This window comes from Anser anser (genome assembly GCF_964211835.1).
Source record: "Anser anser genome assembly, chromosome: 1".
In the NCBI taxonomy this organism is placed as follows: domain Eukaryota; kingdom Metazoa; phylum Chordata; class Aves; order Anseriformes; family Anatidae; genus Anser; species Anser anser.
Window position 1 is genome coordinate 141023350 of NC_139720.1, and position 13921 is coordinate 141037270.

The following is a 13921-nucleotide window of genomic DNA, read 5'->3' on the forward strand; positions in this document are numbered from 1 at the left end:
AAACATCCTCCTTTCAATAATGTTTTATTTCACTAACATGCTAAGAATGTCTCTGGTGGAAGAAGAAATTCTTATTTCAACTTACGTATTTGAAATTGTGTGAGAGAATCTATACTACTAGGCACAACACCTACCATTTTCTTTAGGATAGCGTGCTTAAATTCTTTTCTTCTGTTCCTGTCTTGTGACAGCTGATGTGTGCGGTGTGTTTTAAAAGGTAGAAATGATCATTCAAGCTCCTGATAGATGTGACACCGTTACATCTTTCATCAGGCAAGAAACAAGAGTTGTAAAGTGTTTTTCGTAACTTATAATTAGTTTCTTAAATATTTTTGCAGTTCTGTACACTACAGTTGGTGAATTCAGTAGCTTGCCATCTCTGCTAATGTGCAGTGCGACTCGAAGTCTTTTCTTACTGAAAATGTATGACGACAGTCACAAAAAAGCAGCACTCTTGGCTCTGGTCATGAGACAGATCGAGGGTTCCTTATGTGGAGTGGAAGCAGCAGCGTTAGCCTTGCTTTTAGCCACACGTGCCCATTTGCATCTTTTTTAAGCAGCTGTGGCTTAGTGCTACTTAGTAAATAGACTGGAGGTAAATGTTGAAGTGCATCTGGTTTTATGAAGTTACTTTCATTCCCGTTAGAGAAGCGTTGCAGATCCCACGTTCCCTTTTGTTGGTGTTCATGGAGCCTTTCCGCAGGCTGCTGACTTCCTCAGGGGCTGGCGCTTGCCTTGGTGGTAGCTGGTGGTGGGAGGGCTGAGGAAGGAGAGCTGGGAGTCCAGGTGCTTCGCTTTCGTGCTCTTGGAGTTACTCTTTGCTGCTGCCAGCCACATGTGCAAGTCTTCTGTCTCCATCTCCTCTGCTCTGGTCTTGCTCCTGCCATAACCTGTACCGTCTTCAACTACGTGGCTTCAGTTACGTTGGGACCCTTTGCTTCCCGGTCTCCTTTTGTGGGCGGTAATGGTAAGATCCCAGATAAATGTATTTGTGCTTGTTCTCCAAGCTGTTCTTTGCTTGTACGCGGTGCACGCTATAGGTTGGTGCCTTTGTACCTTAGGGGATGCTGAGTAAATTGCGCGTAGATGGCGTTGCTCTGGGTGGGTACAAGAACGCGTGCGTGAACAAATACACATACATTACAGTGAAGTCCTGTGGTATGAGATGTGAAAATACTGTTCGTGTTTGTAAGAAACCTTCTAGCTGAGCTTGCCTAATGGCTTCGCTGTGAAAGAAGAATTCTTCTTGGTGCTGGTGCTGAAATACAGTATAAAACAGCTGGATTTCTGCTCATGGTATGGAGCGTCAGCACCACCTCCAAACAGGAAAATCGTGTTACTGTCTGTCACTGTTCAGATAAATTTATAGTTCTGAATATTAGTAATGTTTTTTTGACACACTGATGAACATGATATTATTAACCCTAATTATATATAAATCCACATAATTCTCATAATTGTGTGTTGAAATAGGAATCTTGTTTCGTTGAACGCTTAGGCTGCCCTGTTTTATTATTTTCTTTAAATATAGAAGTTGTGTACTAACTGTTAGCACTGTAGAGCTGAACTGGCACAAGCGTGCCTCTCCGGGGTCGTTCCTTTTCGTATCCCTGGCATGGAATTGGGCCTTCCGTACTGCATGGGTCCTCTGTTGTTTGACATCTGCAAGACAAAGTTGACTGTTCTCTTAAGGTAACCAGATCAGGTTTTCTTTCCTGGGGACGCTCCGATCTGTGTCAGAAATCAGACTGAATCAGCTACATTGAATTTGTTGTTCTTAAGAGTTTTAGAGCCAAGAAATTTAGTATTACATTTCGTGGCACTGAAAATGTGATACCTTGCACCAAATAAGTAACTTTCCAAACAGTAATCAGTAGGGTTCTTTAATTATATGCCTATTTCTATGTTACTTAGGTTCTACTGTGCTCATTAGTTGCTTGTTTAAAAAAAAAAAAAGTTTGGAGTTTAGGCATAAGTCCCTTGTTTATTTTAGCTTTTCTAAAAATGAACTTTTTATAGAAATGCTTATCAAACTTAAGCAGTAAAGACAAAGATGTGGTTCTCTCCATGAATTGTTTTGATTTTTTTTTCATGGTATAATTACTGATGTCTTTAATACAAAAATTTAAAAATAAAAGGGGGAGGGCAGAGGAGAAAACTTGCCAGAATCTTCGAGAAGGAAATGGATATTTGTAATGAACTGGATAAACAGAATTATAAAACTGGATTGCATCACTGGAGAGGAAAGAATAAGGAACGCTCTGTGTATGGGCTTTCTGCTTTTGCAGTTTTCCTGACATACTGAGTATTTTATCTGTTGTACTTTATATTGAAAGTATGTGTTTCCTTTAGTTGTGAACTTGTGAGCAATGGGATGGCTGTTCTTGAATATGGTGTCTTGAAGCAACAATGAGTTTTGTGTTAGTATGGAGCATACTGCAAAAACTGAAATATAATTTTTTGCATTATAGGTACAAGAACTGTAGAAGTCCATTGTAGAATTTGGAAGAACAAGTTTCTGCAGCTCTGGAAAGATATGGTATGTTGTTTTAACTTATATTGTGTGCATGCTAGTAATTAGAGCAACTGATGATTATACTTTTTCCCTGATTTAAAAAACAGTTGAAAATAAATTCAGGTAAACATGTTCATTTTTCCCATATTCTTATTTTTTTGACAGACTGTGATGTCTGTTACTTGTAGGCGTAGTTTTTTGGAAAGCTGAGTTATTTGATATTCCTGGAGAAAATAAATACTGATGCTGCAACATTGATGAATTACCTTTTAGTCTGTTTTACAAGCTCAACGTTATGCTACTATCATTTGTCTATTTCTCCATGGATTGGATAAGAAGTGGTGCTGTTCCTCTGAAGGCTTTTTCCTTGCTGTTGTACGTAGTTATAGTCAAGCTTGCACAGTTTTTAGGTATAACTTGCAAAATAAGCTCAGAACTACAAAACAATTTAACCAAACGTCACTGTAAGCAAAATTTGCAAACAGGACTGTTAGGAAACACAGAAATGTAACCTCCATCAACAGTGTTAATGTCAGGCTGTGGTACCTTGTATCTCTTTTTGTCTACACTCTTAAGTGTCCAACAAGCTCAAAAATATTACATGCGTTATAGCAAAACTGGAATGTTAACTTGTAGCTATTCTCATTCCCATTTTCTAACTTTTTACTGGCACATTCCAATGGAGATACCTGGTAGTACAGAGTAACTGCTCCACTCTGTAGTGGCTCAAGTTCTGTAGAATTCTGCAACTTGAGACAGTGATTTTTTTGGAAACTTTCTGAATTCAGAAAAAAATATTATAAAGTTCAGACTTTCCTAGGTTATTGAACAGGTCTGTTAATGCATGTAAAATCGTATGGGGCTACTTCAGCAGCTATGTCTAAGATATGCAGGTACCTTATTTTTTTAAGCACTTTAAATGTGGGGAAGAACTCCGTAACTGCTGATACAATTTTTATACCTGTGTGTTTGTCTGGACCCTTCTTCTGAAAACACCTAACATAAAAACACATTTGAAGTTCTGAAACCTCAACGTTACAGAAGGGTTGTTGAGTGTCTCTTTTTTTTTTTATAAAGTTCCACTTCATAGGAAGCTACAGACAAGAGCTAAAAACAATTCTAAACTGAAATTTTAACTATAGCATGTGCTAATTAAAACCAGTAAGTTTTTTTTAAAACAAAAAAATGTTGCGTTATCACAATCCAGATGTTCCTGAGAGAATGCTATAGATTGGTCCTTTACTCCAGCAGGCATCTGTCAGGTAGTCTGTATTCATTTTTGCACCCACAGCACCACTGGGACCACCCACCTGCTTCTTGCTCTCCAGTTTCAATACCAGTTGTGTGTATGACAGCTCTTCAAACCTAGCCATTATTGCTTTACTGCCATTACTTCTGCTGGCTGCTTTTTTTTCTGGATGCTTAACTACTTGGAACTGTGTGTATGCACATAGTCTTTGTAATGGTATGCACTTCATAAACTGATGAACAAGAATCCCCTTCTAATCTGCTACAATGTGCAAGTAATGAATACTAACAATACCAGAAAAACTAAAGGTTGTGCTACAGAACTGCATGATTGTTTGTTTTAATACGAACGAAACATAAACAAACATGCTGGTGATACTAAAGAACGTGGTGAACAGGAAGGTACTTTCCGTGGAGGAGGGAGGATGGAAAAAGAAAGCAAAATAACCAAGCTTGAGCAAAAGGATAGGTGGAATAGAAGTTTAAATATTAAAGCTGGAATGTAGCTGTAAAAATTGTTTGGAAGAGAACTTAGGCTGATACCGGCCCAGTAAACAGAGGTCTGCTAAAACAAATTTAAGTAGACAATTGTATTTCACCTTTTGAGGTAGGAGGGCCTTTCCTTTCAAAACTACGTATAATTTTGGAGGGAGCCTGAAGTAGCATACATCAGTGAGATAGAAACAAATAGTTCTTCCAGGAAAAAAAAAAAGAAAGGGTTTGTGTGGTGGAAGAAGCATCAGCTATGGCCTAAGCAAAAAAAAATGTAGGAGCTAAAGATAATTGTAGTTCTTTCCCTCTTTTACAAAGGTGAATAAAGTGTATCTGTTATCTTACAAAAATATAAAATGAAGAACAAATGCTGGCTGTAAATTGTGTAAAATTTTTTGTGTAAACAAAGTGTAAATTCCAAAATGGCACCAGCCTTAATTTGAAGATAATAGCAAATTCAGATCCCCATTCCAAATAACTTATTCCTCACTATCCTGCATGCTTGTGTTGCTACACTAATTTGAATTTTTCAACCTGCAGTTTCTAGTCGTGTGTTTTTAATAAGCTTTCTTTTAATTGGAGGATTTTCTGTGCTGTGAGAGACTTAGTTTCTTCCAATAGTCTCATTGATTAGCTTGGTTAACTTTATAAACTCTTTCCGTTACTTCATCACAAGGAACTTTCTCCTGTTTTCATGCTCGCTTTGTGGCTCTTTTCTGCTGCTTCCGGAATGCTTTGGAAGAATACTGAGCAATTGGAGAATAGGCTTAAGCTTTTAATGTGTCTAAAGTACTTTGGGCAGATGAACAAACACCTTTCCAGGAACTGTTCATGAATTGTATGTCTTTGGCTGTTAATACTGGGAGCATATGTGTGTTTGATTATCAGCTGTCACTTTTGGTTGGCATTTTCCATGATAGAATCCCATTCTTTTGGGCTTCTAACCACATGGTTTTCTATTTGTTTGTCGTTATTACAATTGAATGGGTTTAGCTTATGAAGTAGTGAAGAAAACTTCATACAAATGCCCTACTGCTCGTTTTTGCAGCTCCACTGGGTTTTATATAATCAGATTTTATTACTGGTTGTTTTATTTTACTTTAAGGTAGCTGTTAATTTGACCTACTAGAAGTTTCATGAAGAAAATGTCTGGAATCTTATGTCTGTCCATGCTTTCTGTGTCGGTAGCAGTACACAAGCAATTCTTTCCAACCTTATTGAGAAGTTACAAGTCTCATGCACACCTATTTAATTCTTTTCTGCAAGCTACAGTTAAGATTGAACTTAGATACGGAGAATATTCTGCAATTTTATCCAAGCCACTTGATGAATCAATCTCAAGTCCTAAATGGCCAGCATTCCCATTAGCTGTCAGCTCCCTTTCTGAAGGACTATTAAGGTAGCTATGGCAGTTAGGAGGACACCTTTTGGTTGATGACTGTCCATTTCATCATGCTACTCAGAATCCTTCTGGAAATATCAGATTGGAGAAGGGGATTCAGAGGGATCCTTCAGTAAATGTATGAAAGCTGTCTTTCATGGTATCTTCCTGAGAGAGAACCAGAGAGCTGGATATTTTTAAATAAGTCAAATTCCAGCACTGGGAGTTAAGAAAGGTCATGACACATTTTGTATTGGTGGATCAACCCCTTTCTCATTAGATCATCCGTCAAAAAGATGGTCTTAAAAATTGGATAGAAGCTTACTCGGGTGGAAACTTAAATTATTTTCTAAAGGAAACTTATGTTCTTAACAATGCCACCTCTCAGGGCATCCATCCTCCTAGCTGTCAATCAGAATTGTTCCTCTGCTCAAGGGTTTTCCTAGACCTCTGATACTGTGTCAGCTACCACGCAGCTGTACTGTCACAGCTAATGGACACCTGGAAGTCAAATAACACAGGGAAACAGTAGGTGTAGGAAATCCATGCAGGTGACAACTCTTTGATTACTGATGAATGGGTGCTTGTGTTCTCCGTGGTGGGGCTTTGGATTATGTTTGTTGAAGCTGCGTGCCTCTTCTTGACCCATGTTTGTGATTACAGACTCTTAAGATTCAGGGAAATGTGTAAGGAGAAGGTCTCATCATGCTATGCAACAAAGTTGCTTTTAGCTGCTTTTGAAGTATCTGAACATGGCTTGACTGCTTGCTTTCACCGATTTATTATTTATTTCCTCCCTCTTCTTCGGCTGACAGGAGCATTCTTTTCAGAAAACCTGCACCTTAGAGAAAGGAGTGTCATCTCCAAGTACTGCATAAACATTACTTATCCTGCTCACTCTTGATGAGTGCCACTCTGTGCCATACAAGGCTCTTCAGATATGTGGTTTGAGGGCATAGTTCTTGTGTATTGTCTTGCTAATTGTAATATCGGTCGCTACAGTCCTGCTTCAGTCTTCGTCTTTGAAATAGTCACTCAGCAGATATAGATGTGCCTGTCCTGGAGCATGCCCAGTCCCGAAGAGCCTCTAGCAGCCATCTCAGGTTTCTCGGATATATTCCACAGGCGTAAACTATGCTCGATACCTTCAGCTGCCCTGTGTGTTTGTAAAAGGCTAAACTGTAACCGTGCTCATTATGACAGTGAAGACTGGAGAAATCTTTTTGAGTAACTCAGCTCTGAGAATAAATATTTGCTCTGGAGCTGCTTTAGGATGAGAAGGTAAGCTACATCCAGAGTTTTTTTTGTAAAGGAATACCTGTGACAGAAAAGCAGGTGTCCTAGGTCAAGTTCCTAGTCATTCTTAACAATGCATTTTTCCAATATGCTAGTCTGTTTTTCAGTGTGGTTTCCCTTTCCTAGTCAAGTTGTCCTCTGACTCTTTTAACATTTTTTTCTGCCTTGTTTGGTTCCAGCAGTCAAGATGTGCTGTGTTTGAACAGATACTCAGCATAAGGGATCTCTGGTAGTCTCTTTCACGCCCACCCCATGTTTCAACATGCCGGTCTCTTAACGCCAGCAGACAGTACTCTGCTGATGGGCGAAAGAGAAAGGTTTTAGTAAAATGAATTTTCATCCATGCTGTCATGTGGCCAGTCATATTCTGTCCCACAGGACTGAATAATAGTGAGTATAAGTGGGGAAGGGAGGATGAGAAGGAGATAGGAGGGAAAATGATTCACTAAGGTTTCTTGCTGCTGGCATCTGGATTGTTGAAAGGGAGCATGAGGTTTTTAGACCTCAGTACAGTAAATCCAGTCTTAAGGTACCATATAGCAGCTTTGAAATGCTGCAGCTCCATGATTCAGAGTCCTGATCATGATAAGATCAATTTGTAGATACAAATTTCATTACAAAGCTTGGATGAGTTAACGTCAACTTGGTGAGGTTCATGCCGGTTCAGATACTGTCTGTTTTAACATGGGTGCTGTAAATTTGGTTTGGTGCTTTGGTAAGGGTGACTAACAGAGCTGGGTCTGTGTCAGGCATGGGCACAAACTCGCCTTGGCCATGACTGTGCAGCCATCACCTCAGACTATGCTCTTTAATGTTCCAAACTCGGATGGTTTTGAATCCAGCACCAGCACTTGATGTGTTCCTTCACTGTTGACAATTGAGTTCATGACTTCTTCCATATGAAATGGCCTCAGGAAAATCCAGTTTGCTAAGGTTCCTGTCGGCCTGTTACCCTGATGTGCTTTTACTCGAATGGAAGACAGCTGCAGTTAACTTCTGCTGGTGGCCAGGGTGATGCAGGACACTGGTCTTGACAGGGAGTGATTGACTGAGCCCTCCTCAGAACAGAACCTGGTGCTTAGAGCAGACAGACAAAACGCAGGTTTCCCAACCGATGAGGCATTAGAGCTTACACCACTGTCCTCTTTCACCAGAGTACAAAAAGTTACTTGGGCAAAGAGCTTAGTTTTTCATTTCTAAGTGCATCTTTACAGAGCCATTTCACATCGGTTCTTAAGAAAGCAGCAAGAAATAAGATTTGACTACAGAAGAAAACACTGCCTTACAAATAGGCTTCGGTTTCTTTAGGGCTTTCCTAAAAGCAGATGTTGTCAACCTGCTAGAATGCCATAAAGCAGTGCTTTCGGGCTTCTCAATTTTGCATCAGTTTCTTGTTTTTTTGTTTTGTTTTGTTTTTTGGTATTGGTCAACAACTGTTAATTTGAAAATCTTTACACTGTCTGTCATTTGATGTTGACAGATGAGGAACCGATCCCATTGACTTTCTCCCTTTGCACTGTGCTCCTAGCATTGACTCAGTCCAACTTCCACCATTTACACCTGTAAATTTTAGGTACTAGAGAACCTCCCTTTTGTTTAGGAGGTTTTCAGTTCCTTGCTTCTTTGCTTTCCTTAAACCAACTGCACTTGTGAAGACTCCAGTATTACTGACTTGAAAATTAAATGGCACTTTACCTGTGTCAAGAAATGTACCTGACAAAACTAAAAAGCATTATTTCCAAACTAATATAAATTTCACTCCCTTTTAAGGATGCGGTTTGTAGCAGAGTGGCAAATCATAGTATAATGGCAAAAGTCAGCAGCTCTGACAGACTTCAGAAAATTGTAGGACTTGTTCAGCAATTTCATATCTCAGATGAGTCAACAGGTACAAATTAGTGTTGAGAGTTCTTGATTGCTCATCAAACCTAAGACCTTACTGAAAGATTCTCATGGTATTTTGGACTGAAGCACAAAAGCGTTGTTTGATGAAACCTTTAATGCTGTGGGATGTACTCCTGGTGTTTGCACCAGATGGTGATGACTGCAGGTGTTGCCAAGCTGTGTGTTGGTCCTCAGTAGCTCCTTAGCTTGGGTGGGAGAGAGAACGGGGTGATATTGAGTGTTGAGGGTTATGTTTGGAGATATTTTATCAGTTAATCTTAGTTTAGAGTAGATAACAACAGTAGGTAAGAGACTAATTGGTTCCTTTTCAGCCATGGAAGTAATCAGCTGGGGTGGTCCCAGGGCGCCCTGGGCACGTGTATTGCTGAGTGATCATTGGCTGCCACCTGCGTGACAAAGTAAAGGACCAACCCTTCAATTTAAGCCGGTGGAGCCAGATCACGGGAAACAATTGACAGGTAAAAGACCCTTCTGAAAACGTAAGGGAGAGGAGAGGGTCCGAGCGGCATAAACAGAGCAACTAACCTGAAAGACTGGCCACCAGCGGCAAAACTTGCTCCTCTGAAACTTTCACGCAGCTTTAGCTCGCTTCATTTTGGGGAGAGGCATACAGCAGAGTGTAGGTTACGTGTTCTTCCCTTTGAAACGCAGAGCCTTTTTAAGGAACTAGTATTAATTGAGTTGTAGCAGGGAAAGAATTTATCAAATTTTATTGTAGTTAGAACCTAAAGTTCATGTTTACACACATCCTTCCAAATCTTTAAATGCTTCTTTATATCAAGTGCTTTCTGCTGATCCAAGAGATGTTTTTTTGTTTTTTTTTAAGAGAGACTAAAAATAAGTTGATGAATTTTCAAGTTCACCAGTTGTGTGTACTGTAGTAAAGCATTCTAGCAGTCATAGAATGCTATCCAAAAATGAACAAGTTTTTGCGCAGTAAGTCTTAATTTTGTGAGTAAACTAATTCTTAACATCTTCTGCATTTTTATGTGGCAGATTGGCTGAAAATAGATTATAAGGACGTTTAACTAAATTATTTTTACTTATTTAGAGTTGTTAAGCTTATGCTTAGCCCACCGTGACACAGGACTGGTGTGACAACTTGGTTTTTAATCAGTGACTCAAAATTGTGATCACCCTGATGTCACCGAATGGCCACAGCTTGTAAAAGGTAAGACTGAAGAATATTGTGTTTTTTCTAAGGGTCGTTATTAGAATAATATTTATTTTGTATGTTTAATTTTGTATTACTTGAAGTTAATTCTATAAATAATACTCAAGTATATTGTTTATTTAAGATAAGTCAGCTGGCAAAGTTGACCTACACTTTTTTACTTAGAGTAATTTCAAAGCTCACTTAGTTTCTTCCTCCCTGCTTTTTAAATTGCAAGTGTGGTGGTGCTCCATCGTGCTCCTCTTAAGAGCAAAACCATCACTTAAAAGTCTCTAGTGACTTTTACCATCACACTAAAATTCTGTATAAATTGTTTAACATACTTACTTAAGCAATTTGTTCTGTTGTTTTTAAGTGTTTGTCCAGGAGGATTGATGAAAAATTTGTAGACTTGCATAGCTTTACTTTTCTCTCCCAGGGAGTTACAGTGGAGGTAAAAGGAGGGGCTTGCAGAATGGAGAAGTTGCTCCCTGTGTTGTTGGAAGTGAGCCACCATTTGAATTCGCTAGCTCATACTGCAGTATTCAGATTAGATGGTGTCTCGTGATCGGTTTCTACCATCTAAGTCAAAGCTGAAATTTGTAAGAGCATTTGCTCTGAGATTTTTATCTGGAGAGAACTTTTTTCAGATTTTAAGCGTGATGAAAGGACATCTTGTACTATATAGTTGTTTTACAGTACTGTTGCCTGCTTAGAGGAATAACAAGATATCTTGTTTGTAAATAATTACTACAAAACAGCTTCTCAACAGATGAGTACAATTCCTGTAATTAGATTGATCTTCCATGTTGTTTTAATGAATATTGAAAGATCATCTTATTTTGTGCTTACATTGTCATTTGAAACCTCTTAAAATCCAGTTACTGCGTGGATTAATATTTCTGCAACTCATTTTTACAGTAATCTGCTCGTGTTACAGAAAATGAGAATCTGAAGGAATTTGAGCCTTTTTTTTTTTGTAGAACCACTTATTTCAGAGGACAAAACCTTTTTTTTTTTTTAAGTCAACTATGTTTTGTTTTTTTTTCCTGAACTTCCCTGGAACTTTTTCTCATAGATTATACATAAATCATAAGGGTAGGAAAGGATCTTAAATATACTGATAGCTGTGTTTACATGTCTGTACTGCAGACTACCAGCTACTTTTTTGTATATTTAGATGTCAAATTGATCTTTATCTGTAATTTTTCATATTGCTATGTTTTTTAAAGTCTCAGAGTGACTAATACTCGACTTCGTTAACACCACTATTTCACTTGTACTTTCATAGCAATTTAAAGCATTGCTCTTATCCAAAGCTTTACTGCGTTGCATTCCATGTGAGTAAAACAAAGGTAGCAGCTGCCTCAAACTTCCAAGGTGTTTCTGTGCCAAGATTTCTGACACCATGGATGTCAATAGAGGAGTTAGCCAGTATGAATATAAAGACTTTCTGTCAATCCTCAGGTTGTATGGCTTCAAGCACTTACATGTATAGGTGAATAATTAGGAAAAAAACCTGAGGTTCTTTCCTCTCTGTTAAGTATTTGGGGACTTGATTTGTTCACTGGAGTCAAAGGGGAAATGCAACTTCCATTTGTTTTCCCGTTGAGCATTATTTTTTCCAGCAGCTGTTTTGTCAGTCCTGAACTTCAATGAGTAAGGTAAAGATCACTTGGAGGCAATAAGCAGATCATGTTTTGAGACTGGGTAGCTTTTGTTATTTTTTTTGAGCTAGAAGGTATTTGCATTTTAAGCACGAACGTAAACCTAGTTGGATAGTAAGTTCGGAGTTCCATCCCTAGGGTCAGTTGAATTTTATAACTTAGTGAAATGTAAACAAATAACTTCCTGTGTTCTGCATCATCTGTCACTGCACAGTATCCAGTCAGCCTAGGAATTTTAATTCGTCTACCAGGAATGCTTTCTAGGCACCCAGTCTGTTAGTATAGTACAGTTTGGTAAAATCTAGGAAGTTACTGAGATCTGGTATGTCAGTAAAGGAGCTACAGTTTCAGTAGAAAACTGCAAGAACGTTCCAGGCTTTGATAGCATGTAGTGAGGTAATGCAATGAAATTTAGGATCAGCAGAAGTGCTTCAAGCTATGGCAGAATAGCATTTAAAATAGCATGGGTGGCCATGTAGTAAATCTAGCAAAACTAAATTGCTGTGAACAAAGGCTATTCTAGTAAAACTATGGGAAAGCCTGCTTAGCTGTGCTAACCAGAGTCCCCTAACAAACTTGGTCAAAACCTCCAAAGTGAGCTCTATTTGCAGATGTTAGCTCATTTCTGTTTAGAGAAAGCTCTGTAGTGGAAGACACTTTAGTTCATGTAAGCTTCAGAGTTTTGCTGTGATGGCTGTGCTGTGTTTCTGCTCTCACACAATATGTTCAATTTAACAGTTCTGGTCAACTGTACCAAAGTCTGTATCACAGTGAAAGTTGGGTACGGTTCACGGTACAACTTCAAGGCAGCGTAAGGTGATTGAAGTTAAAAACTGCTGCTTTTGTACTGCCTTATTTCTTGGCTAAGAAGTCTCATCTGGCTTCAAACTCGCTGGGTAGGGGGAAGCCCAGAAGACAGGAAAAAATTAATGTCTAAAAAATAAATTAACTTCCTGAATCAGTGCTGGCATAATGAAGAAGATGGGAATAAGAAGGAGCCAAGCAGCTGTAATTTAGCCGACTTAAGTTAATATAGAACTGTACCCTTTAAATAACTCTCTAAATTAAGTTAAAGCGATAGGCAAGCTGCACAGAACTGCTGCTTGTGTTCAAAAACGTCAGGCAATAACACCTAATTCTCAGTATTACCGGTGGATCCATTGGTTGGAATAAATAGAAAACTGGCTGTAGCTCTTCTGCTCTGTGAAATTATGTGCATAAATCTGAGTAATGAGACATGAAATTTGTTTAGAGATTGTTGAGACCTACTTCTGACCTGCTGTAGCTGTATCCTAGAATCCAACTGTTGGTCACTGATAAACTTTGAGTATACACTTGGCTTACAGAAATGGTTATGAAGAATTACCCCAGCACTGGTGCACCATGCAGCCTGAATAGAGAGATACTGCCGGCAGAAGTCTCCTCTTGCTGCTGTTGCATAAGCTGTGGGGAAAAACACTGTCCTTTGGCTTAATTGTGTTCTCAGATTTATGTTAAAAACTGTCTTCTAGAGTTTGGTCACGAGTTAAATGTACAAGTGCACAAAAGCTGATGCTTTTTAATTACAAAATAATTATCACTTTGCACTTCTAACTCTTTGTACTGTAACGATTTAAAGTAACAAAGAGTGCTTAAGACTTTGTATCTGTATTTGCAGATCACCAGGAGAACCTCACTCTGAAAACATTGAAACTAGCCGAATGTAAGTACATGAGTAGATGAGTTTGGTGTATCTCGTGTGAAAATGTTTTGAACATGTAGCAGTTACTCTTGCACCTGCATAAAAAAAAAGGCAGAAGCTAAGTAGAACTATGGAATCACCTTAGAAAATTTCAAACTAATATTTTGCTATAAAAAAAAAACTCAAGTCTCTGTAGAAACTGATTGTTTTTTTTGAGTGAATAGGTTGAAGGGAAAGTGCGGAGGTTTAATTTAATGTGAACCAGTAGATGGTAGCATAATACAGTGTCAATAATCTTCAGGCCTATATTCAGATTTGACAGTAGGGGTGTGATTTCTACCTGCTACTTGCTAACATCATGCATGGGTTTGAAGACAGCTCAGTACTAAAAGCATAATACCTGCTAGTATCTATTTTGGCAGATGGATTGCTGAACTAAGAAAAAAAAAGTCTGATGTGATTTGGCAAATTTATAAAATAGGTATTCCTAGAAACAGCAAACTAACTTCCTTTCACTAAGCGGTATTCATATAGCATCATGCTAGCAGTTTGGAACCTTGTTTTGATCTGTCTTCATTAGTCC

General features: G+C 38.6%; 1 protein-coding gene across 8 annotated transcripts in view; it reads left to right on the forward strand.

The window, feature by feature from the left end:
- Window positions 1-13921, forward strand: part of UBE3A (ubiquitin protein ligase E3A) — a 50193-nt gene that overhangs the window by 5615 nt on the left and 30657 nt on the right. For 2 of the 8 annotated variants that reach the window (XM_083832296.1, XM_083832297.1), the window contains 4 exons: window positions 2472-2539; window positions 9149-9295; window positions 9889-10008; window positions 13315-13359. In XM_083832296.1, the coding sequence (XP_083688422.1) occupies window positions 9989-10008; window positions 13315-13359 (65 nt within the window). In that variant the 5' untranslated portion in view covers window positions 2472-2539; window positions 9149-9295; window positions 9889-9988. Of the gene's footprint in view, window positions 1-2471; window positions 2540-9148; window positions 9296-9319; window positions 9457-9888; window positions 10009-13314; window positions 13360-13921 lie in introns of those variants that run through there. The other 6 variants (XM_083832295.1, XM_083832294.1, XM_083832300.1 and 3 more) reach the window with 5 other exon arrangements.